The sequence below is a fragment of the Schistocerca cancellata genome, chromosome 8 (assembly GCF_023864275.1).
Source record: "Schistocerca cancellata isolate TAMUIC-IGC-003103 chromosome 8, iqSchCanc2.1, whole genome shotgun sequence".
NCBI lineage: Eukaryota > Metazoa > Arthropoda > Insecta > Orthoptera > Acrididae > Schistocerca > Schistocerca cancellata.
Window position 1 is genome coordinate 585504453 of NC_064633.1, and position 27750 is coordinate 585532202.

At 41.6% G+C, this 27750-nt stretch overlaps 1 protein-coding gene across 2 annotated transcripts in view; it reads right to left on the reverse strand.

The window, feature by feature from the left end:
* LOC126095222 (phosphoribosylformylglycinamidine synthase) overlaps window positions 1-27750 on the reverse strand; it is a 202346-nt gene that overhangs the window by 128157 nt on the left and 46439 nt on the right. For both annotated transcript variants that reach the window (XM_049909959.1, XM_049909960.1), the window contains 5 exons: window positions 27405-27555; window positions 27185-27321; window positions 18612-18724; window positions 7841-7981; window positions 7646-7758 (listed from right to left, as the gene is read on the reverse strand). In XM_049909959.1, coding sequence (XP_049765916.1) covers window positions 7646-7758; window positions 7841-7981; window positions 18612-18724; window positions 27185-27321; window positions 27405-27555 — 655 coding nt within the window. The remainder of the gene's footprint in view (window positions 1-7645; window positions 7759-7840; window positions 7982-18611; window positions 18725-27184; window positions 27322-27404; window positions 27556-27750) is intronic.

Here is a 27750-nt window from a genome sequence, read left to right on the forward strand (position 1 = left end):
TGCCCAATTGTTTAAAGAGCTGTCTTCAGGATGTGTGGTGTGGATGCCACATAATTATTATCCTTATTACATGCCACTGTGCAACACACACACACACACACACACACACACACACACACACACACACACTTTTTCTCAATGTAGGGTTGGCCATAAAATATGATGCCAGAAGACTTTAGTAGATGAAAATTGGTAAAAGTAAGTCACTGTTTTGACATTTTCAGCTCCAAAACCAATATAACTCTAATGCACAAGCTGCACAGCTTAGACATTTTAGAAGATTTATAACATGTGTTGTGTTTAAGATGATTTGTAACATGACCACCAGTTCAGGTTCTTATCAATATGACTCCATAAGAATTTAGAATATTCTGTTTCATTTATTGATTTACCTTCATGCCTAATTTCAATCACATGTTCAAGTCTTGTGCAACACAGAACTGCACATATTGTATTTTATCCAAGTTCAGCTACAGACGGTTTGCAAAGTTCCGGTTACTAGCCTCATCCAAACGATATATGTTGCTGTAGACAACATCCTCGACAGGAGGCAATCTGGCAGTGCTGCTAATGAATTGTTTATATGAACTGTGAACATTAGAGATCCTACCATGCTTCCTATGGGCACATCGGCTCTTTCTTTCATTTCCGTAGAACATTCACTGTCCAGTATAACATACTCGTTTTTAATAGTATAATATTCATCAAGCCAAATGCATTTAGGAGAAATCCTCGGTGCAGCAAAACAGCTTAAATCACTTAATGAAGACAAGGCCTTCAGCTCAAATTGTATACCAGTGAGTATGCTGATACAATAGCTCCACACTTAGCAATCATATGCAACTGCCTGCTACTCGAAAGATCCGTACCTAAAGACTGGAAAGTTGGACAAGTCACACCAATACCTACTACTATAATTTATGGACTATAAGATGCAACTTAATTTTTAAGCAACTTTTTTAAAAAAAATAATATTTTTACCATTTTTATTTTTAGAATGCAAAGTCTGACTAAAAAAACTTCTTAGTTTACAAAATCAAAATGAACTTTAAAGTCCTTGAAAATCGTCATCTGAACTTTCTTCTTCTTCCTCCTCTTCATTGTCATCATTGTCCTCTTTAGGTATACGATTGTATTTGCTGCCATTGAGAGCACTACTTATGCCGCACTTCTTGAAAGATTTAACAATAATGTCTTTGATCACTCTAGACCACAACTGTTTTATCCACTGACACACTTGTATGATTGTAGGTCATTTTTAACTTCCATTTGGCATGAATTCGTGTTGGGTTTCATCCAGCATCCATTTGTTCCATTCCTCTCTCATATACACTTTAAATGGTATATTTATCGAGACATCTAAATGTTGCAATTGTGAAGTATGTCCTCCTGGAATAACAGCAAGCTCTGTATTTCCCCATCTCAACTTCTCTTTCACTGAATTTTTCAAATAACTGCTAAACTGATCTGGCATAAGAAGAGCTCTTCTTCAATAAAGCACCTTTCCTTCTCTGCTGCACACTGTTAATTCATAATTTCATCCCAGCCTCATCCATTCTACCCTTATGTACATATACAACACCTGATGGTATTTCAGAAGGTTTCGGCACTGTTTTGCACTTGAAAATGATCATTACCTCTAGTTTAGCACTGTCAGCACAACATGAAAGGACAACAGAGTAGTGCATTTTTCCATTTCCACTTGCTTTTATAGTTTTTTAGTTATAGTTTCGGTGCCTTTCATCACAACTGATATATCCATATTTGCTATCTGGCTTAGTTCCACATTGGTTTTCTTTTGATGTAAATTAACAAAGTGATGGAAAGATAATATTTTCTCCTCTTACTTTTATGGCATTTTCTGAGATATTTTGGTTTGTATTCTAAGTCCACGACATTTCATAAACCTGTAGCAACAAGCAACTCCACCCTTAAAGTTTGTTAAGTTCCACTACAGCACTAGCTTACGAGCGTGTACTGGTATTTGAATCACTTTTGTATTAATTCCAATGCCTTTTGACGGTGTCCTTCAATATTTCTCAATACGTCATCTAGTTTTGGCCATTTTGCATTCAGTCCTCTGTTTGCACATTTAGTCTTCCATATTTTTTTCAGTTCTTCTTTCGAGCCTGCCAATCGCAAATGTTAGTTTCTGTTGGTGGAGGGCCGAAATGCCAGTCAGCTACTATGTTTCCATGTTTTTCTGCATATACTATTACATTCAATTCATAGCTCGCATCATATGAATAACTTTTATTTTTTTCCATTACGAAACTAGCTACTAACAAAAATATTGTACTGTTACTGATAACATAAATCACTTTCAATTCAAGTTCACTGGTACTGTAGACTGCAGTAACACATCATAGGATAGACAGTGTTCTGTGTTTGTGATGGTTGGGAGGGAGAGAGACAGTGTTAGCAATCTTGTGAATCTCAACAACTCATGTTCGATGCATCCGTGCACTGCTGCTGTCAGTTGAATCCAATGTTGCCAGATAGAAATAGGTTTTTCGCAGCATCGAATATATGGCCATTTTTAGGACTAGCGAGAATTTTACATAAACACTGGCCTTTTTTATATAAATTTCGCGTATAAGACGCACGTGAATTTTGGAGCCAATTTTTTGAAGAAAAAAGTGCATCTTGTAGTCTGTAAAGTACGGTAAAGGAGATAGGAGTAATCTGCTGAATTACAGACCCATGTCACTAATGTCGATTTGCAGTGATTTTGGAACACATACTGTGTTCAAACTTATGAATTACCTCGAACAGAAGTAATATCTGGCATTTCCCAAGGAAGTGTTATAGACCTTCGCTGTTCCCGATCTACATAATGATTTAGGAAACAATTTAAAGAGTCCTCTTAGATTGTCTCAGACTTTGCTGTCATTTACTGTCCTGTAAAGTCATCAAATGATTTAAACCAATTGCAAAATGATTTACACATGATATCTGTATACTGCAAAAAGTGGCAATTGACCGTAAATAATCAAAAATGAAAGGTCATCTACACGAGTACTTAAAGAACCCACTAAATTTCCATTACATGATGAATCACACAAATCAATAGCCTGTGAATTCAACTAAATACTTAGGCATTACGATTACAAAGAACTTAAATTGAATGATCTTGTAGATAATGTTGCGGGGAAAGCAAACCAATGACTGCAATTTCTTGCCAGAGCACTTAGAAAATGCAACAGGGCTACTAAGGAGACTGCTTACAATGTGCTTGTCCACCCTCTTCTAGAGTATTGCTGTGCAGTGTTGGATCCACATCAGATAGGATTGATGGAGGACATCAAAAAAGTGGAAGGATGAGCTGCTCATTTTGTACTGAATTTTTTATCATGCTGAGAAACGAGATGGAGCAATCTGTTTTACTTGGTAAAAAGTTTCTATAGCCAAGATTGCATAAATACTTATTTATTTTCGACAACCTGTTTCTACAGACTTTGCTGTCAGCTTCTGGTCATCAAAAATTTTTGGAGCAAAATGTGTTCACTGGGTTACAATCTCATGTGAAGTTGTCATATCAGTGGTAAAATGTAGCACATCATATAAATATTTTTTCCACCACCATGGATCCTTGCTCCTTCCATCGGCATCAATACAGAAAAGTTTCCTTATCACTAACCACAATCCAGTCCAATATACTGTTCCTGCATTGTTGCTTGGCTCACTGAATCCCCCCAAATGGCCTTACCATCAAATTCCCTTCTCTGGCTGCCACCCTTCCTTCAACAATGACATCCATCTGTTCAGATTCCACCAATCCTTAGCCCTTACCAACATACTCCTGCAAAACCATTTCAATCAGGCCCAAACCTCTCTGCAATACCTTCACTCCATCCATAAAATTCTCCTGTTATGCAATCCCAAATTCCTGGATCCCGTAACACACACTGAAACTCTTGCCCTCCAGGAACTAGGGCGACACGCACAATGTCACTTCAAAAAATTCTCCAACCTGCTCGGTTCCTATTCCTGCCTTCTACTTCCACTGTCCACCACACCTGCAACAACTTCCAGACCTCCCCCATGCTCCTTCACAGCTGACAAACCCTATCTTGCAGACCTACTACATTTATCCACCCTCCAAAACTCTCCCCCCTTCCCCCACCACCACACAAAATCCAGAACCTAAACAGACCCAAACACAGTCATGAACCTATCCTACAAAATCCTTAATTCCATAAAAGTATCAGTCCTTTCCAAAGGCCTCACCTTTTGGCCCACTCCCAAATCAGTAATGCAGGACTTGTTTAAGATGTTCTCTCCTTCTCCTGGTCCCTACGGTGGAAACACTTTCTCGCCACCAACCCTACCAAACAGACTCAACCAGAGACCAGAGTTGAACCCTGCATGACCCAGTTCATTTCTCCATTCAACCATGATCCACCATCACTGCCCCAAAATCAACCCCTTTTCTTAACCTCAAACCTTGCCTCACCATTGTTCCCCAGATAACTCAACATGCAAACTAACCTTACATCCACAGAAAGAAACACAATTCACCACCTAACACTGATCCTGACCTTATAATCCTATCTGCTGACTAAGGCTCCACCACTCTTGTTTTAAATAGCAAGGTTTACCTGCCAGCTGTCAGATTCATCTACCTACAAATCTTGTCACAGTGACTCAATTCCAGAAATGCAGCAGGATCTCAAGTCTCTCCTCAAACCCTTAGGCCCATCCCAGAACCTCTCCCCGGAGTCCATCTCTCTCCTCACCCCTACCACTCCCTGCACTCCTACATTCTGCATGCTTCCTAAAGTCAATAAACCCAACCACCCAGGACACCCCATTGTGGCTAGTTATTATGCCCCCACCAAGAGAATCTCTGCTCTTGTTGACCAATGCCTTCAGCCTATTACCCACAACCTATCCTCCTATATAAAAGATACCAACCATTTCCTCCATCGACTCTCTACAGTTCTTATTCCGTTACCATATGGTACCCTGCTCGTCACTATTGATGCCACTTCCCTTACACTAACATCTCTAGTGCCCATGGAATTACCGCTTTAAACAGTACTTTTCCCAATGTCCACTGGATTGTAAACCAACCATCTCCCTCCTAGTCATTATAACTAACTATACTCTCACCCACAATTACTTCTCCTTTGAAGACATTACTTACAAACAAATCCAAGGTACAGCTATGGGCATCTGCATGTGCTATTCTATGCCGACTTTTCATGGGCCATCTAGAGGAATCCTTCCTAAACACCCAGAATCCCAAACCCCTCACCGGTTCAGATTTAGTGATGACGTCTTCGTGATCTGGATCGAGGGTGAGGACACCTGTCCACATTCCTTCAGTACCTCACCACCTTCCCCCACATTTGTTTCACCTATTCCTACTCAACCCATTAAGCCACCTTTTTCCAGGTTGGCTCCACCTCAAAGATGGCTACATCAGTACCTCTGTCCATATCAAACCTACGAGCCACCAGCAATACCTCCACTTCGACAGCTGCCATCCATTCCATACCAAGGAGTCCCTTTCATAAAGCCTAGCCACCTGTGGCCGTCTCATCTGTAGTGATGAGCACTCACTCTCGAAATATACTGAGGGTCTCACTGAGGCCTTTACAGATCGTAATTACCCTCACAACCTTGTACAAAAACAGATCTCCTGAGCCTTATCTTTCCAGTCACCCAATACCTCCCAATGTCCCACCATCCGGCCACATAGAAGCACTCCTCTCATGACTCAGTACAACCCAGGACTGGAGTAACTGAATTACATTCTCCGCCAGGGTTTTCAGTACCTGTCGCCGTGCCCTGAAATGAGAAATGTCCTACCCACTATCCTTCCCACCTCTCCCACAGTGGTATTTTGTCACCCATCGAACCTACACAATATTCTCGTCCATCCCTAAACAACTCCTGCTCCCAGCCCCTTGCATCATAGCTCATATCCCTGTAATAGACGTAGATGCAAGACCTGTTCCATACATCCTCCCACCACCACCTACTCCAGTCCGGTCATAAACATCACCTATCCCATCAAAGGCAGGGCTACCTTGGAAACCAGTCATGTGACCTACAAGCTCAGTTGCAACCACTGTGCTGTATTCTACATGGGCATGACAACCAACAAGCTGTCTGCCCGCATGAATGGCCACTGACAAACTGTGTCCAACAAACAACTGGACCACCCTGTTGCTGAGCATGCCGCCCAACATGACGTCCTTCATTTCAATGACTGCTTCACAGCCTGTGCCACCTGGATCCTTCCCACCAACACCAGCTTTCCTGAATTGTGCAGGTGGAAGCTCTACTCTCCTTTTTCACTACCCCCCCCTTCTCTCCCCTGCCCTCCGTCTAACCTCCCAACTGCACTTAGCTGCCCTACTCTCCCCTTCATCTCTGCATGCTCCCAGCAGCACTTCACCGTCCCCCACCCCTACCTTGCTATCCCTCTCCCTTCCCACCCCAGCCTCCTCCTTACCCCCCAGCTGGTTGCCTCTCCCATAATGGGCTTGTGTGTGTGTGTGTGTGTTGTCAAATTTTGACAAAGTACTTGCTGGCCAAAAGGAAATCTTGCGACAGTCTTTTTGTGGCACCTTTTTGCAACACACTATCTCCACTATATGGAGAATAGCAGCTATCCTTTTCATTATATTGTTATATAAATATTTGTCAGATATAAAGCATTCACAATCAGAAAGCACCTTGTGCACATGATCTTGTCCATATATCTAACACTTTACAAACAACTGTTAAGTCTTAAAAATCATGATATACAGTAAAATGTTCATCAGCACATCTGTTTAATTTATCATGACATGTTCATCAATGAATAGAACACGACAAACTAACATAAACAAATGTGCTGATGTGCATTTCACTGCATGTTTTGATGTTTAAACTGTAATGATCATTTGTGGGCGTTACCTATACGGACATGGTCATGTGCACAAAGTGCTTTTTGATTGTAAATTATTTCTGACAAACCTTTGAGTAATGTGTTACATTTTATCCAAGAATATTACAATTTGGCATGAGGGTATAACTCACAATGAACACATTTTGTAGTGAAAATTTTTGAAGACCAGAAAATGACAGTCAAGTCTTTCAAAACCACTTATCAATTTGTATTATTGTGAAATAGGGGAGAGAGTGCCACGGATATGATACACAATTTAAGGTGGCAATTGTTAAAACAAAAGACATTTCTTGTTGCGCCAGCATATTCTCTAAAAACTTCAATCACCAGCTTTCTTTCCAAAGTGTGAAAATATTTTGTTGGCGCCCACCTACATAGAGAGAAATGATCATTGTAATACAATAAAAGCAATCAGAGCTCACAAGGAAAGTTTTAAGTGTTCTTTTTTCCCCACATGTTGTTCAAGAGTGGAATGGCAGAAAAACAGCTTTAAAGTGGTTCAATGAACCCTCGGTCAGGCACTTAATTGTGCATTGCAGAATAATCATGTATATGTAGATGCTGATATAAGACTCATATATATTACAAGCTGAGACACTGACAGTTTCAGAAGAATCCATTCTCACACATTCCACAACCGAAAAATGTTTGTAGTAACACTACAACTGAAACACAGGAAATCTATTTTTATCTGCATTATGCAGCACTGATTATGTAATAGAAGATTAAATAAGTGCTCACCAGGAATCAATAGATTTCCAACAGAGTAGCCGGCGGTTCCCGCAATATAATGGCCGCCTCTTCCGACAGCGTGTACATCTCTTATCCTGCCCCCGGTGCCCGTTGTTGCCCCACTGTAGAGTATCAAGAACACATCAGTAGCATTGAGTTTGTTGCTGTACAGGGGGTATTACTACTGAGACAGGAAATCATTACCTGAATGGTGCAACACCTGTAGGGAAATTGTGTGTCTCTGCAGTGAAGACAATGTGCAACATTCCTTCTTCTATTTCGAAGTTACTTGCTTCCTTTGCCACTTTTGGATGGAATTTTTTGACTTGAAAGCCTTCAATTGCACTGAAATAATAATAATAATAATAATAATAGTAATAGTAATGATAATTAAAATGGTGGATTCCATGTCCTCACATCTGCTCATCAGCCTAATACCTCATTAGGACACACAAAAGACGTCCAACAGCAAAAGAACAGCCCCAACAGTGGGCTAGGCATGGCTGCTTCACACACCAACCACACTGATTAGCTAATGTGATTTTGTATATGCCTCTATGGCAAAGCCTCAGAGTTTGACAAAATAATTTAATTGGATAGGTAAAAAATCTACTCACTAAACGGTTGCAGAATACACACACACACACACACACACACACACACACACACACACACACACACACACACACAAAAAAAAAAAAGAAATGTGGTGTCATCACCAGACACCACACTTGCTAGGTGGTAGCCTTTAAATCGGCCGAGGTCCGTTAGTATACGTCGGACCCGCGTGTCGCCACTATCAGTGATTGCAGACCGAGCGCCGCCACGCAGCAGGTCTACAGACACTTCCTAGCACTCGCCCCAGTGGTACAACCGACTTTGCTAGCGATGGTTCACTGACAAAATACGCTCTCATTTGCCGAGATGATAGTTAGCATAGCCTTCAGCTACGTCATTTGCTATGACCTAGCAAGGCGCCATTACCAGTTACTATTGATGCTGTAAAACATGTACCGTCAAGAGCGATGTTCACCATTTATGGATTAAAGTTAAATATTCCAGCAGCAACATACGTTTTATGCTGAAGTCTAATTTCCTTGTCCTGTTCCAGACCTCACGCCAGCCTGTGTGAGCTAAAACGCGTGCCTTTTGCCTTTCGGCTTCCTCTAGTAGTACCGGGTTGGCTCTCTTGCCAACCCACAACAAGAAAGTTATAATTAGGCAAGCTTTCAGAGCCAGTGGCTTCTTCTTCAGGCAGAAGGATTGAAGGGGAAGGAAGAGGAGTGAAGGAAAAGGACTGGAGAGCTCTAGGAAAAGGTTTAGATTTTGGGAAAGTCACCCAGAAATGCGGGGCAGGGGAGACTTACCGGATGGGATGTGAAGGCAAAAATTGATTGTTGTATTGGAGAAGATTTGAAAACTTGAGAGGTTAAAGGCGGAAGACAGGGTAATATGGAAGACAGGGATTACTGCTTAAACATCGTGCATGGTTAATAAGAGTGAAAAGCTAAGTGCATCACACATAACAGAGCTGGAAGGGAGGGGAGGGGAGGGGAGGGGAGGGGAGGGGAGGGGAGGGGAGGGGGAGGGGGGGGGTGAAAAATAGATGGGTAAGACAATGAAAGAGTGGAAAACTAAAACAGAGTGAAGAAAAGAGTAGTTACTTTGAAGACATGCTGAGACAGAAGGAATTAATGTAAATTAAGGACAGGTGGATGGCAAGAGCCAAGGAGATGCTGTCCCCACCTGTGGAGTTCTAAGAAACTGGTGTCTGGGAGAAGAATCCAGATGGTGTGTGGTGAAACAGGCACCGAGGTCATGACTGTCATGTTGTACAGCATGCTCTGTAACAGGATATTGTGTGTTGGCTGTGTACACCCTCTGCCTATGCCCATTCATCATAACTGATAATCTGGTGGTAGTCCTGCCGATGTAAAATGCCAAACAGTGTTTACATAACCTCAAATGTGAAGTAGTAGTTGGTAAGTATAAAGTTGATTAAGGTGAGTCGGAAGGATACCATGGTTTGGAATCATGTGCGCACTGGCCGAGGACATGTTCAGCAGCAGACAGATCATGTATGTGGGGGATGTCGATATAGAGGGAGATGACATCGATAGTGACAAGCACGGTGTGTGGCGGAACTGAGACAGGCATGGATTTCAGACGATCTAGGAAATGATTGGTATCTTTGATATAGGAACGAAGTCTTTGTACTATGGTTTGCAGGTGATGATCAACTAAGGCAGATATATGTTCAGTGGGTGCTCTGGAGCCAGCAATTATGACGACCAGGTTGGTTGGATCTGTGGATCTTAGTAAGAAGATAAAAGGTGGGGGTGCGTTGTTCTGGTAGGGTGAGAAGTTTTATGGATTGACTTGTTAGTCCTTGTGAGGGGACTTACAGAGGGATTGGAGATCAGTTTGAATCACAGGCACGGGATGTTAATGGCAGCTGCTGTATGTAGAGGCGTCAGATGGCTGGCGTAGACCTTTGCTAACATTCTCCTTACGGTCAAGTACCACAGTGGTAGTTCCTTTGTCTGCTGGAAAGATAATGATGGAGTCATCAGCTTTTAGGGAATGTAGGGCCTGGAGTTCTGCAGAGGACAAGTTAGGGTAATGTTGAAGGGACCTGTGGAAGTGCTGTGAAGCACTGCTGGATGTGAGGAATTCTTGGAAGGCTTATACGCGATAATTTTGGGGTAGTGGTGGTAGATCAAGTTGGTACTATGGTCGGAACTGTTCAAGGCAGGGTCCAATTTCAGGTTTTCTGTTGGGAAGGTTTTGGGATTGGGTTGCAAAGTGATATTACCAATTGACATTACAAGTGAAGGAAAGTATGTCCTTCACCAAAGCAGCATTATCAAATGCAAGGGAGAGTGCTTTAGACAAGATGTAACGAAGCAGGGTTGCCCACTGCGATCCTGTTTTGGTTTTACACTCCTTCAGTAACTTAGTTAAGCAATGAACTTTTATTTTTTTTCATTTTCACTACTCAGATTCCGACTACACATTCTGTGGCCTTCAGCCTCATAGTACAGAATTCAGAGATAGTTTAAATAAAATTCCCCTAGTAAAATCTATTATTTCAGTACATTCTATTCTGAAAGTAATGAGCTAATTAGTTTTATTGGAAATGCATCCTATTAAAAGTTATGAACAATGACGTATATTGTGCAATACATATTAAGTAAAATTTGAGTGAGCTAATAGGTCGAATTCAGCTATAAGACTGCATCCAAAAGAAAGCCTAAATTTTACTGATTCCAGCAAAGTGTTTAAATTAACCTAAAATCTATTAGTTAAATAGATATTAAGACTTGAAATCTGTAGCCTGTATGACTTTCAGTGTCAATTGTGACCAAACTACTAAATAATTCCGAGACCTGTTTTTGATACTTTTGCTACCTTTATTTTTCTACGTAAAATGACTCCAGTCTCAACTTTGTAAGTGCATTAATTAAGAATTAAGTAAATTTGAATAAGTAAAAATTATTGTTGAAGAGGGCTGCCACGGTTATAAGTCGGGAATTCCCACTGCAGATGCATAAGTTAGTCCTGCGTATTTAAATTGATACAGCTCACTCATGTTATTTAAGTAATAAAACCCAATAGCTAACTTCAAAACCAATTAGAAAGGATCATTTTAACCTTGGGAAATTATAAACTATAATATATTAACAGAAATAGTCAAATATTCAAGCACTCGTCTATATAAGGTCCGAGCTGGTGCGGTTCTAAGTTAGTTCTCGGTCAGATTCTCATGGAGCAAAAGTGCGGCAAGTCGGTTAATTTTTCCGGTCGGTACCAAAAAAGCATAATTGTGAACATTGTTAAAGACTGGAAGTTTTTGACCTACCTAATGTGACGATTAAGTGTAAGAGGCCTGGTCACATGAATATTGTGTGTGTGACTGATAGCAAATAAATCACACTGTGGTTGTCATAAATGTTCAACAATGAATATGGTCTTGAATTTTGATTTTGGAAAACTTAATCTAGGATCCTGGCTTCTTAATTTCAGTGTGACTTAGGTGAGATGGACGCAGCTACCGGGAAGACAATATTGAATAAGCAAAGCAAGGTAGGTCAGTAACACTGCGCACTATCTACTGGGTGAGGAAATGTTTCAATACATCCGGTTGTGACGTAAACTTTAAGTGGCACTAATACAAGGATACAGCCCGGCACATTACAAAGAGGCTGAAGACACTGTACTGTTTTGATTGGTTCTTGTGATTATGGGTTATTCTTGGTCTGGGAGGCAGTAGCAAAGGCTGTTGGATGTTAAGGAGGTTGACCAAGCTCAGTTTGTAGGAGGGGAGTGGTGGTCGATGGTGTGGCTATTTAGGGAGCTGCAGAGGGACAGGAAGGGAAACACATTTTTCACGTAGTTTAGGAGAAGGTCGAATAGCTTTTTGTGGTGAAATCTGGCATACTGTCGCAGTTTGAATTGGGCTTGGTGGATGATATCATCCAAGGAAACATGAGGGGCAGATAACTGCAGGATTTTGTAGAAGGAAAGAAGTCTGGTAAAGTGGAAATTGGCGGACAAGGCATACACGTCACAGATTAGCCGGGTAACAGCAAGAGAGTGCTGCATTTGAAACTGTAAAAGAACCTGGTGTAGAGAGGGATTACATCCAGAAACAGGAACTTTACTGTTAGGCCTTTTGGAGTAACTCTAAGGGACAAGCAGGTTTCAAGAAACAAAACGTGGGACTTAGTTTTGACAGTGCAAAAGCATGCTTTTGAAAAGAACAGATGTAATATGAGACGGGATTCATCATGACTAGAGAGGACAGTTTGAAGTGCTAGGAATTGTGGGAATAACAAAAAAGATAAACAGAGTGAGGATATAAGATAGAAAAACAGAAGAAAAGCAAGGAAAAAATTTGGAAAAATCAGAAAAATTCATACGAAAACTGTGAGAACAGACAATAAGTAATAAGAGAGGTGCTCTATATGATACGAAAACAGACAAAATTTTAAAAACTGGGTAAACAGAAAGACAAAGTCATAGGAGAAAATGTAAACTAATTAGCTTGGCAGTTTAAGTGACGCAGGGGATGGCAGTAAAAGTCGATCAGAGCGGTTTGGTGAAAAACAAACGCACAAAAACATAAAAGAATTACAAATAAACAAAATAAGTGGAGGGTGGGAAAGAAAATAGCTGTCAAATTTCTGAATAAGCAATAGACGATTGGGAGAAAGTCCTGCAGTGTAGTGAACCGTAAATAGTTATATGCAAATTCATAAATAACAATAGAATTCTGGTAAGTCTCCCCCGACCTTTTCCTTCACCCCTCTTCCTCCCTCTTCAACCCGCCTGCCTGAAGGAGGAGCCACTGGTTCTGAAAGCTTGCCTAATTATAACTTTCTTTTGTGTGTGTGTGTGTGTGTGTGTGTGTGTGTGTGTGTTTTCTGCTGCCACTTGGTGAGTAGATTTTTTTATCTATCCAATTAAATTACTTTGTCAAATATTGATTGTTTTTGCTGTTATAAAGGCCTCAGAATTGTTCCAGCTCTACAGACAACTTCAGTACCACAAGCAGACTTTTGTGTGTCACAGTTGAAAACTGGCAGCAGGACAGCCATCTGTCAGCGTGCTTACTTTCCATAAGAAGACATGACAACAATGCATTGATATATTGAAAACATCAATATTTTATAGAAATAAAATCTATTTTAATACACTTTTGGCATGGAAAGTTCTGGCAGTGTGCATGTTTGTCTGCAAGTTTTCATTCTTGCTCATGTGCTTGCCAAGTTGTTACCTTTACTTCTTAATTATTTATAATGATATTTATAGACATATTTTACTGTCGGTGACTTCAGAATATTGAAACATCTTCCATATATTATGGACTTTTGAAATTCTATTCTTTATATATTTTTGGTGAGTACTGAATGTAACCACTCACTGGTGAGCACATATCCTGTCGAACAAATTTGACACAATGAAGATTCTTTAACCAATTCTAAAATTACATTAATTAGCTCCCGTAGACCTGGAAAGTGTTAAATTTTTTATTGTGTGTAAAGCAGCTGATGAGAGAACTATGAGGAGACACACTGCAGCTATGAAGTTGTTTCTTCTAGTCAGTAAATATCTGGCCTCCGAAACTGGGTATGACCACCATCTCGAAAGCTGCTCTTCTCAAGGAATTTGACAGAAGGCTTAAGAAAAGAGAGCAGGTAGATTTAGTTGACCTACCTGTGTTTTTGTACTCAGTGTTACAGAACATAGATCATTCTGATACAAATTCATCAGAAGAAGCTCTCAGCCAGATTGAAACATCCATTGCAGCACTGTGAGGAAATCTATCATCATCAGTTCATTCTTTTCATCCATGGTGCCACAGACAATATTGTCCTGGCCAATTCCCTATTCCTTGACTTTCAGAAGCCATGCAGTACAATTCCTCACTGTTGGTTGGTGAACAAAATATGAACTTGCTGAGCATTGGCCATTTGTCACTAATTCAGGATGTCACACTGAACTGTTGTTTGTAATGGGACAAAATTGATGGAAGTAAAGGCAATTTCTCGATTAACCCAAGGAATGTTATGAGTCATTACTGTTTACATTATATATTAATGATGGCAGCTTCATGAGGCTACGACTTGATGAGGCTGTTATCTATAGGAAGACTGCAATGCCAAAAGACCTACAGAGTGTACAACAACTGGCAGTGGACCCCACATGTACATAAATGTAACATATGTATATAATAGAGGAAAACATTCCATGTGGGAAAAATATATCTAAAAACAAAGATGACATTACTTACCAAACGAAAGTGCTGGCAGGTCGATAGACACACAAACAAACACAAACATACACACAAAATTCAAGCTTTCGCAACAAATGGTTGCTTCATCAGGAAAGAGGGAAGGAGAGGGAAATACGAAAGGATGTGGGTTTTAAGGGAGAGGGTAAGGAGTCATTCCAATCCCAGGAGCGGAACGACTTACCTTAGGGGGGAAAAAGGACAGGTATACACTCGTGCACACACACACACACACACATATCCATCCGCATATACACAGACACAAGCAGACATTTTAAAAGAAATGTCTGCTTGTGTCTGTGTATATGCGGATGGATATGTGTGTGTGTGCGCGAGTGTATACCTGTCCTTTTTCCCCCCTAACGTAAGTCTTTCCGCTCCCGGGATTGGAATGACTCCTTACCCTCTCTCTTAAAACCCACATCCTTTCGTCTTTCCCTCTCCTTCCCTCTTTCCTGATGAAGCAACCGTTTGTTGCAAAAGCTTGAATTTTGTGTGTATGTTTGTGTTTGTTTGTGTGTCTATTGACCTGCCAGCACTTTCGTTTGGTAAGTCACATCATCTTTGTTTTTAGATAAATGTAACATATTGTGCATAAGTAGGTGAAGAGAACCATAACTGTTCTGTTGCACTACTGGTGACAAATCACTGAAAACAGTAATGACTGTAGGGCACCCAGGTGTAACTGACTGAAGTGATATCAAGTGGAGCGAATACAGAAAATTGATACTGAGGAGTAATTGTCTAGGGTGACCTAAGTGGAATGAACACTCAAAACTAACTGTAAGAAAAGCAGGTGCCAGGCTGAGTTTCACTGGGAGAATCTTAAGGAAATACACTTCATCCACCAAAAAAAGTGGCGTATGGAACACTCATTTGACTGATTCTTGAGAATTGATCACTATAATATATTGCTTATGAACTGTAGATTAAAACTGAAGAAATTACAAAAAGGAAGGAAAGTAAGGAGATGGGACATGGGTAACTAAAAAAGATCAGTTTCTGAAAGTTTCAAAAGGAGTTTTAGGTGCCAACTGACAGAAACAAAAATAAATAACACAACCAAAGACAAATGCATTGACTTGACAGATGAACCAGTGAAGGCAGAACAAGATTCAAACAGGCAAAAAGACAGACTGCTACTTAGCATAAAGATGAATGTTAAGTTGCAGACAGGCACAATTAAAAGCCACTTACATAAATCTTTCGACCACAGCCTTTATTAGTAAAAGAGAGACACACAGCAGCAAGCACACCTCATGCACACATGACTGCCAACTCTAGCGTCTTGGGATGGAATACAGCTATCACTTGGGATGCAAGCAGCAATCTGAAACGGGTGCGATTGTATCCCTGTAGAAGACCCAGATGCAAAACCTGCCCAATTCACCCAGCCAGCACCTCCTATTCCAGTCCTGTAACAGGTTTATCCTAACCCATCAGGAGCCGTGCCACCTGTGAAAGCAGCCATGTCATTTACTAGCTTTGCTGCAAACACTGCCCAGCTTTTTATACTGGCATGACAACTAATCAGCTCTCCACCAGGATGAACAGCAACAGCCAAACTGTGGCCAAGAGCAAAGCAGACCACCCTGTGGAACAACGTGCAGCTGAACATAACACACTTTATTTTAATGGATGTTTCACGTTCTGGGCCATGTGGATCCTCCCCTCACCCAGCAGCTTTTCTGAACTATGCAGATGGGAGTTACCCTTACAACACATTCTCCACTCCCATAACTATCGCAGCTCAACCTACGATAACACACTGCCCCACACCCTCCACGCAACAGTTTCCACGCCCTCTGTCCTATCATCACCTCCCCATCCTCATCTCCCACCCTCTACCAGCACACCCGCTGCCTTTCCCCTCTCCTCTCCTTTTTTCCTCACCTCCCTGCGCCACAACCTCCTGACACTGTGCCTGTTGGCATTCTCGTCCCTGCACACTCCACCAAACAGTGTTTGTCTCTCTTCCCATCCATACACTTCTATTCCTTCCCCTTCTCTGCTCTCTCTAGCTTGCTGGTTGCATCCCACATGATAGTTGCAGTCCAGCCTGAGAGGCTGGAGTTGGCGGTCATGTGTGCATGAATTGTGCTTGCTTGTATGTGTCTCTCTTTTACTAATGAAGGATGTGGCCAAAAGCTTTATGTAAGTCTCTTTTAATTGTGCCTGTCTGCAACTTAACTTGTCTTCTATACGGTAAGTTTCAATCTGTCTTTTCCTACATTGTTGATATTCCTACCTTACTTACATACTTACTCACTGGTCATACCGGACTCGAGAGTCCATTACCGCAGCAACGTATTTTCGCCATCTGCCCCTGTCTTGGGCTATTTCCTTCCATTCACCTTCAATACCTAGGCTCCTCAAATCAGCCTTCACATTGTCCTCCCATCTACGCCTCGGTCTCCCCACAGGACGTTTTCCTTCTAGGTGCCCTACCAGTACTCTGCGCGCTGCCCTGCCCTCATCCATTTGAGCTACGTGACCCGCCCATTGCAGCCTACGTGATTTAATAATACTGATTATGTCAGGGCTTGAATAGGGTTCGTGAACCTCTTCATTATGCAGTTTTCGCCACTCTCCGCTAATGTCATCCCTTTTTGCTCCTAAAATTTTCCTCAAAATTTTGTTTTCAAATACTCGAAACGGCTTTTCATTTTGCACAGTGAGAGACCAAGTCTCACACCCATACAGCATAACTGGTAGAATAATAGTTTTGTATATTCTAATCTTTAAATTCCTAGACAATATCCGTGATGAAAGTAATCTATTCAGTGAGAAGTAGCACGCATTTCCCGCCCGTAATCTCTTCTTCAGTTCAGATTCAATCTCATTTCTCGAAGTGATGTCCACGCCTAGATACTTAAATGTGTTCACTTTTTCAAACTGCATGTCTCCAACTCTTAACATTTCCTGATCTACTGCTGTTGGCATTCTAGTAGTAACCAGGTATTTAGTTTTGTCTCCACTTATCCTTAGACCTACATCTTCACTAGCCTTGATTAATATTCCTACCTGGAGTTTCCATTGTTTTGTAGAAGAGTTTTGCTATTTAGGCAGCAAAATAGCTGATGCTGGCTGAAGTAGAGGAGATATATAAAATGGAGGCTGACAACAGCAAGCAAAGTATTTCTGAAAGAGAGGAATCTCCTAATATTTGACGTAAGTTTAAATGTTAGGGAGTCTTTTCTGAAGGTATTTGTCTGGATTATAATCTTATGAGGAACTGAAATGTACATGACAAGCAGTTCTGACAAGAATAGAGTAGAAGTGTTTGAAATATGGTGCTACAAAAGAATGCTAAAGATTAGATATAACAACGAAAAAATCAGTTATTAATAATATAATGTAAATGGACAGATAAAAAAATCTACTCACCAAGCAGCAGCAGGGGAACACACACACAAAACGATTTAACTTTCACAAGCTTTCGGAGCCAGTGGCTCTTTCTTCTGGCAGAAGAGTAGAAGGGAAAGGAAGAGGGCTGAAGGAAAAGGACTAGAGAGGTTTAGGGAAAGGGGTACAGTTTAGAAAAGTCATCCAGAACCCCAGGTCAGGGGAGACTTACAGGACAGGATGAGAAGGAAAGACTGAGTGTTGGGGACTGCACCGCACGAGGTTTGGAAAATTAGATAAGTAGATCAAGTATGTAATGAGGAGATAGTGAACAGAATTGGGTAAAAAAGAAATTTATTGCACAATTTGACTACAAGAACGGCTCAGTTGATAGAACCCATTCTGAAGCACCAAGGGATCAAGAATTTGGTAATGGAAGGAAGTATGGGGAGAAAAATTTCAGAGGGAGACCGGGGGATGAATACAATAGGCAGGTTTAAAATGGATGTAGGTTGCAACAGTTATTCAAAGATGAAGAGGCTTGCACAGGATAGATTAATGTGGAGAGCTTTATCAAATCAGCTTTCAAACTGAAGACCACAACAACAATGACAAACGACCCTGAGGTCATGTTCTTGGCACAGATGAGGTTAGATATTGTCCATGTTGTCATTTAGGGGACCAACCCAGCATTTGCCTTAAGCCACTTACTGACACTATACAATGGTCCAAATGGATAATTAGTCTCTGACCAATGAATGTAATGTAAAAAGGTAGGAAAGGGCAATCACATATTATTGGTGCTGATGCAGAATTAAAGAATGGTTTACTTACCTGCTGTTATCATTGAATTTTATCACATTGTTTTGGTTTGATGAATTCTGCGTGTCAATAATCATGTCAATTAGGGATTCCTTCTGCTCCTCTCCATCAATAATCATGCGGCCCTAAAAATAAAAAGATATGGTAATGGAAAGTCCTGGTAGAATGTAAATAATTTAGGAGTAAAGATAACTGAATAGTAGAGGCATTGACTATTCAGTGATAATGTTAACTTTACCCCTGAATTAGTTGTGTAAAAATAAACCAAGAGAGAAAGGCAGAAAAAATATATGAAGATGAAAGTTTTCTTACAGGCCTCTCTAGTATAAATTATTTTTATCAAGCTTGTTTTCACTATGGGGAAAAACACACAGGTTGAAGAGCCATATCTTACATGAAATTCCTAAAATTCTCTTTCATAACTGCACTGTTAATGCTATTAATAACATTCCGTTGTGTTCTGTCCATGGATGCAACTTCTAGCTTAGTGATATATTTTACTATTAATATTACATCTTCAGTCACAATATTTATATTACCTAATTACTGTTCAATGGGTTTCGGAATTACAACTCCACTTTGAAGAACAGTATAGACATAACAGGCCTTATGTCTGATTCAGTTTTTCACCTAACAGTAACAGAACAACAGTCAGCATTAATAAGAAAACTGTCTCAGGTGGGACTAATCAGAGAAATGTTAGTGAAATACAGGGTTATCCTAAGTGATGGACCCATTTTCAAAAATTCGTACGTATTCAAGTACAAACCCAAAATGAACAAACTTTATACAAATGAGAAAAGGAAGTTTCGAAGTTTTTGGCGGGCAGGTGGTGATGGTTTCAGAAGCGGCTAGCAGAGTTCGCATGGTATTAGGGCCGTCATTCTGTTTCACTATCAATTGTGAGTGAGAAAGCGACTATGGAACACAAGGTTTTTTGTGTTCTTGAGTTGATGAAAAGTGAGTCTCAAATTGCAGTGCAGCGAGCATCTCGTACAAAATTTGGTATTCAACCACCAACCACGGTGGCCACATTGAACATTTATAACATTTCTCGTTATCAAATAATTATTAAACACTAGTTAATTACAAATTATTAAATTTATTAATTTGATATAAAACATTATGAAAAAAACTTTGAAACTTTCTCTTTTCATCGGTATAAAGCTTGTTCATTTTGGATCTGTACTTGAACAAATATGAAGTTTTGAAAATGGGTCCATCATTTAAAATAACCCTGTATAATATGTTACTTATTATCTGCATCTGACCACATAACATTCATCTTCTGCATTGGAGAGAAACTTCCACATTTGCACTCACATTATGTATGATTTAACACTTTTATGACAATACCAAATGACACATACTTAACCTATGTTACAGTGATGTGAGGGAATATTGAACTTCCAATTATTTCCGCTTTTATATGTTGATGAAATAAAACAGCATCTCTGCTCTGTGATTACTAAGTCCTTATCAAAGAAACTAAAATGATGAGATACATCAAATTTCTAGTTGGAATTTTGAATGGCCTGTTACATCGAAGTGCCCTAGAGGGAGGGGATAAGAAGTAATTGTGATACAGTTTACTGTGTGCCCCCAGCTGGATCTACAAGGCAGCAAATAGGTTGCAGAACAGCTCACAGTGTTAACCTACCCAAATCAGGTAGTGGTGTCTACAGAACTGGTACCCTGTCACCACAGGACCAGTCTTACCAGCAGAGATAGACGGCAACAGCGAGCTGAGCCGGAACAGTTGCTGGCGTCTCTACAGTAGTGAGATACTTTCGAATGCCCTCACTGTCTGTGCCTCACCAGCTGTGAAAGTAGCCATTAAAGTTATCATCAATCTCTACAGGCAGTTTCTTCTTTTTCTTCTTCTTCTTCTTCTTCTTCTTCTTCTTATTATTATTACTACTTCTTTTTTAATTGTACCTAACAACTGACTCTCCATTTTCCAGTTGGATCATTTCAAATAAAGTCCTTGATCTTTCAACAGCTGTCACTGTCATCATCATCAGCATCAGGAGTAAAACTACTGACTGTTGGCTCTGGTATGGCCTTCCACAAATGCAGGCAATGCAGTGAGTGTGTGTGTGTGTGTGTGTGTGTGTGTGTGTGTGTGTGTGAAGTCGAGTTTGATGGCCCCAGGGTGCAAGGAACCAAATAACATAACAAGGTGGGGGGCGAGGGTGAAGGGGGCTGGTGCCATGTCCCAAACTGCCACTCCAGCCTTCCTATAACCATCCTTGGTGACTTGTGTTATGAGCACTAGGCCACAGTCCAAGCCATATATCTGTGGTTAAAATTTCATCTTCCATTAGTGGAAACATCATCAATGGCTATAACAACTTGGAAAGCAGTTACAACCTTGAAAAAAGCTCAGCTAACCCAACTGTTTATACACTCCTGGAAATTGAAATAAGAACACCGTGAATTCATTGTCCCAGGAAGGGGAAACTTTATTGACACATTCCTGGGGTCAGATACATCACATGATCACACTGACAGAACCACAGGCACATAGACACAGGCAACAGAGCATGCACAATGTCGGCACTAGTACAGTGTATATCCACCTTTCGCAGCAATGCAGGCTGCTATTCTCCCATGGAGACGATCGTAGAGATGCTGGATGTAGTCCTGTGGAACGGCTTGCCATGCCATTTCCACCTGGCGCCTCAGTTGGACCAGCGTTCGTGCTGGACGTGCAGACCGCGTGAGACGATGCTTCATCCAGTCCCAAACATGCTCATTGGGGGACAGATCCGGAGATCTTGCTGGCCAGGGTAGTTGACTTACACCTTCTAGAGCACGTTGGGTGGCACGGGATACATGCGGACGTGCATTGTCCCGTTGGAACAGCAAGTTCCCTTGCCGGTCTAGGAATGGTAGAACGATGGGTTCGATGACGGTTTGGATGTACCGTGCACTATTCAGTGTCCCCTCGACGATCACCAGTGGTGTATGGCCAGTGTAGGAGATCGCTCCCCACACCACGATGCCGGGTGTTGGCCCTGTGAGCCTCGGTCGTATGCAGTCCTGATTGTGGCGCTCACCTGCACGGCGCCAGACACGCATACGACCGTCATTGGCACCAAGGCAGAAGCGACTCTCATCACTGAAGACGACACGTCTCCATTCGTCCCTCCATTCACGCCTGTCGCGACACCACTGGAGGCGGGCTGCACGATGTTGGGGCGTGAGCGGAAGACGGCCTAACGGTGTGCGGGACCGTAGCCCAGCTTCATGGAGACGGTTGCGAATGGTCCTCGCCGATACCCCAGGAGCAACAGTCTCCCTAATTTGCTGGGAAGTGGCGGTGCGGTCCCCTACGGCACTGCGTAGGATCCTACGGTCTTGGCGTGCATCCGTGCGTCACTGCGGTCCGGTCCCAGGTCGACGGGCACGTGCACCTTCCGCCGACCACGGGCGACAACATCGATGTACTGTGGAGACCTCAGCCCCACGTGTTGAGCAATTCGGCGGTACGTCCACCCGGCCTCCCGCATGCCCACTATACGCCCTCGCTCAAAGTCCGTCAACTGCACATACGGTTCACGTCCACGCTGTCGCGGCATGCTACCAGTGTTAAAGACTGCGATGGAGCTCTGTATGCCACGGCAAACTGGCTGACACTGACGGCGGCGGTGCACAAATGCTGCGCAGCTAGCGCCATTCGACGGCCAACACCGTGGTTCCTGGTGTGTCCGCTGTGCCGTGCGTGTGATCATTGCTTGTACAGCCCTCTCGCAGTGTCCGGAGCAAGTATGGTGGGTCTGACACACCGGTGTCAATGTGTTCTTTTTTCCATTTCCAGGAGTGTACGTATCCAGGAAAAAGTTAGTTCGTGATGTCATCAAACCGCTACTTAATATCATGGAGACTCATCGATATGTGTTGTTGAGCTTTTAGGGGGGTAGTGGGGAAGAGCTGGTGCTGTCTGCTTTATTTAGCACTAAGGCCAACAAGTTGCGCCTGATTTCAATCATCCTCCTTTTCTGTTAAGAGTTGTTCTCATGCTTTTCAATTTCTACAGTCTCTCAGCATATCCTAGCATAATAATGATTTAAAGCTTCATAAATCTATATTATCCAAAAAAAACAAATTTTGTTGTTCACTGGTCCCAGTGCATGCTCTGCTACTGCCGATTTATCTGTGTTTCACAGAGAACTGCTCTTGTGTTCCTTAAGGTGGGTGTTAATGCATTCTTAAATTTAATTTAATTAACAACTGCATTACGGCAAAGTAATTGTATGGGCAACACGGATTAATCGGCAGTAGCAAGTCATGCATTCAGACCAGAGAATCACAAGTTCATTTTTCCACATAGAAATTCAAAAGTATACAAATAAGTTTAACAGAAAAGAAGCACGGCTGAAATTAGATAAGTCATGGGCCTCAGCATTAAATAAAGCAATTTGCAGCAACTCTTCCCCACTATGAGCTTTGTAATTCACAGTGACACAATTCCGCAATCTAAGGCTCTGGCCAGATGGCAACACAAATTTACGGTTCCGTGAATACATGCAAACAGTTCAGTTTATTAAGCATGTCTGGCACTGTAACTGTTTTCTGAGTCATTATAGCTCCTGATCATGTCTACAGCATTGGAGAGTGAAACGTTAGGCAGGGAAATAAGCCTTGAAACACAATCAAATGCCCAAGAAACAAAAACAACTCTAAAGCTGTGAAAGCCGGCGCTGTATGACTCCATATAACTGCCACATATTTCTGTGCATGGATACGAGCTTGAAGATAGTGTAAATGTTGCATGTTTCTATGCACCACACGTCAGTAAGCTATAGGAGAGTGGTTGCCTTTCCTTTATTTTATGCATTATTCCATCCAAGAATATTGTATATTTTTGCAATTTAATTTGATCTCTGACAAATGTTTAACTAATGGAATACCAAAATGATCAGCCACGGGCTGAAACACCGATCTTTTTGAACTATGTACGATGCCCCCGTTCTCTCAGCAGTGTTCAATAGTTTTACTCCTGAAGACAATAGAGCAAGGTGTCGAAATGTCAATAATTTTATTCAAAATGATGTGGCTTATATACCAAGAAGATCTTCTTCAGGTGCACCACTATGAAAGACTATAACACAGGTCAGTATTGGCACAAAAGTGTGCTATCTGACGCACAGTGTAAGAGCTTGCTTGAGAAAAATATTGCTACACCCACCCACTGATGATCACTACCACCTGGAGAAAGAAGCTTCAATTAAACAGCACAGCAAGCTTATCAGGTCTGTAACTTGCTATTCCCTTTAGTAGCTATAGGTCACAGAATAAAAAAGGGGACTCATATTCCTAAATTCCACTGCGAGCGAGGAAGCCACAAATGGATATTTCCCTTGCGCATGCCTATAGGGTTAAAGGTGTTATCACAATTGCGTAGGCTTCCGTGGCCAGAGTCAGTCGACATAAAAGTTTTCTGGGTATGGTGCCGCGTCATATTGTAAAAAAAACTACTGCTGCTGGAGAAAAACCAACGTTTCGGCCACGGTTAAAGCGGCCATCTTCTGGGCCTAATGGTGCATTCTAGCTATGCAGTGTCCTTTATATTTTGTTGTTACTGTTCACTGCGCATCTCATTACGTCAGAATTTTGAAAAGGTAGTTAGTTTCATTGGTCACTTAAGGAAGAAGGAGAGGGAACTTGATTTTAATAGGTTATTGCGGTGGAGGAGGAATGTGACCTCTGTTGTCTTTGGCTCTTGTGTTGTGTACCATGTTTGGTGGTCACCGTCGTTTGAGGAGTTGGCTGCTGTTTACCAACTGCTGGACGTCGGTCGCGCGGCGGCAGTTACTCGCCGTTAGTGCTCGTGCCTCGTGTTGGCAGTGCTGTCTGTTGGGCTCTGATTGCTGGCAGCCAAGATGGGGCAAGCCTGAGTCCATCCTCCTTGTTCATGTTATTAGGGTATTTAAGTATTTTAATGGCCTCTCTGATTTTGCGTTTCATCATAATTGGCTGCTTAACCAACACACAGGCTTCGCTGAATTTTATTTCTTATCCGCAGTCTTGCTGATGTTCTGCCACTGCGGATTTGTTGTGTTGCCCTAGACGAATACAGTGCTCATGTTCCCGAATGCACGTTGCTATTGGCCTACCAGTCTCCCCGATGTATGCCTCTCCACATTCGCATTCCACCTTGTAAACGCCTGCAGTGTGTAATGCATCCACCTTGTCCTTAGTGGAGCCTAGCACGTCCTGGATCCTATGACCACTATAGAAGACAGGCTGCACCCCAACGCAGCGGAGGTGTTTGCCTATTCGGTCAGTAACATTTTTCACATAAGGTAAGTGCAATGTTGGCTACAGTTTGTCTATTTCTTGCTTTTCTTTCTTACTTGTGTTCGTTGACAAGGCTGTGTTTATCGACTTATGACTGTAGCCATTGGCTAGAAACATTGTGCGTAGCTTTTTAAGTTCAGGTGTGATGTTTTGAGCATCACTTAGGCGCTGCGCACGGATTGCCAAAGAACGGATGACAGAGTTCTTCTGTGCTGGGTGGTGGTAGGATTGGGCGTGCAGATACCTGTCTGTGTGTGTAGGCTTGCGATATACTCTGTGCCCCAGTGTGCCCTCCATTCTCCTGTATACTTCAACGACTAGAAATGGGATTGCACAATTCTTTTCTACTTTGAGCATGAACTGTATCTTCCTGTACATATTGTTCAGATATTCATGGAACCTGTGTAGCTCCGTTTCACCATGAGGCCATATAGCGAACGTGTCGTCCACGTATCTGAACCAGCAACGTGGGCGTAAAGTAGCTGAACCAAGGGCCGTTGCTTCAAAGGCTTCCATGAATATGTCGGCTGCCAGCGGAGATAGGGAAGACCCCATTGCTATGCTGTCTGTCTGCTCATAGTATTTTCCTTGCCATTCAACGTACTTCAAATGGCAAGGAAAATACTACGAGCAAACAGACAGCATAGCAAGCCTGTGTGTTGGCCAAGTAGCCAATTATGATGAAACGCAAAATCAGAGAGGCCATCGAAATACTTAAACACCCTAATAACATGAACAGGGAGGATGGACTCAGGCTTGCCCCATCTTGGCTGCCAGCAATCAGAGCCCAACAGACCGCTCTGCCAACACGAGGTACAAGCACTACCGGCGAGTAACTGCCGCCTCGCGGCTGTCGTCCAGCAGTTGGTAAACAGCAGCCAACTCCTCAAACGACGGTGACCACCAAACATGGTACACAACACAAGAGCCAAAGACAACAGAGGTCACATTCCTCCTCCACCGCAATAACCTATTAAAACCAAGTTCCCTCTCCTTCTTCCTTAAGTGACCAATGAAACTAACTACCTTTTTAAAATTCTGACATAATGACATGCGCAGTGAACAGTAACAACAAAGTACAAAGGACACTGCATAGCTAGAACGCACCATTAGGCCCAGAAGAAGGCCGCTGCAACTGTGGCCGAAACGTTAGGTTTTCTCCAGCAGCAGTAGATTTTTTTTTTTTTTAACCTTATTACGTGGTACAATACCAAGAAAACTTTTATATCAGTGTTATCATAGTCTACAAATTTACAAACTGTACTTCCAAACGTAAATGTAGAGGATTACTGTGAAAGTAAATTTCACATGTGTCCAATTAAAAAACTGCACCAGTGTGATATAAAATTCCTAATAAATCAGCTGCTGGGCTCATAGAAAATCAAAGTCTTTCATGATACTTGTCAAACCTCGCCTTTTGCGAGCTATGCTCTAATTGACCAAATGGCTCAGAGTTTTGAGTCCCAGTCAGGTGCACAAATTTAACCTGCTGAGAAGTTTGGAAATGGTGCGCTTCAGAGAGAAAGATTCATTCTGAGAGTCTTACATTTTACAAAGCAAATTTCCCTGCATTGTCATACCAGAGAAAGGAAAGAAGACAAAGAGAACAGATCTAAAGGCACAAGTCTTGCTGGCACTTCTCAAATAAAACATTTATGAATCCAGGCAATATTGAATACTTAATGTTCAGTTAGAACTGTCAGTTCTATCTCAGCAAAGGACACAGACTGTATTTACAATGCTGCAGATGTAATTTTAATGGAAAACACTGTAATGGCACAAAAATTAGCAATAGGCAAGATACATTATATATATTTAAATTTTCCTACAGCTGAATGAGGTGCACTATTTTAGATACATAGGAAAATTATTTAACTTATCTACTTGTCATGCTAAGCAATACATATGTGGGGAAATTCTTGTGTGTATCATATTACTTCTGTTGCTAGATTTTCTGGAGTATGGTATGTGGCAACATGCAACTTGGTCCAGTGTCAACTACACGGTGCTTCACAGTGTGTTGTTCACGGTGTCATGTGGAGCATTATAGGAAAGCTCAATGAGCAAGTGCTGTAAGATTGTATGCTTAAGTATGAAAATTGTTATTCTGGAGCTCGGTCACTCAATCAGTTTACGAACATTTCATGAAAAAGTTAGAAAGAGAGAAGGAGTGGGAGGGAGGGGGTGTGAAATTAGCTAATAAGGAAACATCAGATGAAATGCTAAATGTAGCATTTTTTTTAAGATCACATTCACACAGTCATATGCGAAATAAATACCTTGAAAAACCAATGCCTGCTGTGTTCACTATTTGATTGAGCCAAATCAAAGCACTCCACAGTTGAGGGATTCCTCTTCAACTTATTTTTAAATAGATCTGTATAAAAGTCCAGGTCCCAGTTATCAAAGGCTAAACCTGTGGCAACAGAAATAAAGATGCACTGTATTCTGAATAAAACCAATAACTACTATTATTTTCTCTACACTGAAAATATTTACCCAAGCTCGTATTAACATCTTCGAGTGCCTTCCGCCCCTTAGTCATGACGTCCACTTCAAACCACGGTTCAGGTCTAATGCCCAAGTCAAAACTCTTGATCGGTTTCACATAACGACATTGAGTCATTCGGTCATGTAGTACAGCAACCAACTGAAATAATAACATTTATCATAATGAAACAAGCCTAAAAATAATCCATGTTCAAAGATTCTCTTTATGAATGCCATCATATTGCATGAGGAAGCACAATAAGTTGGGGACTTGAACAACAGAATTTTTAATTTGTTCACTCACACACACACACACACACACACACACACACACACACACACACACACACACTCT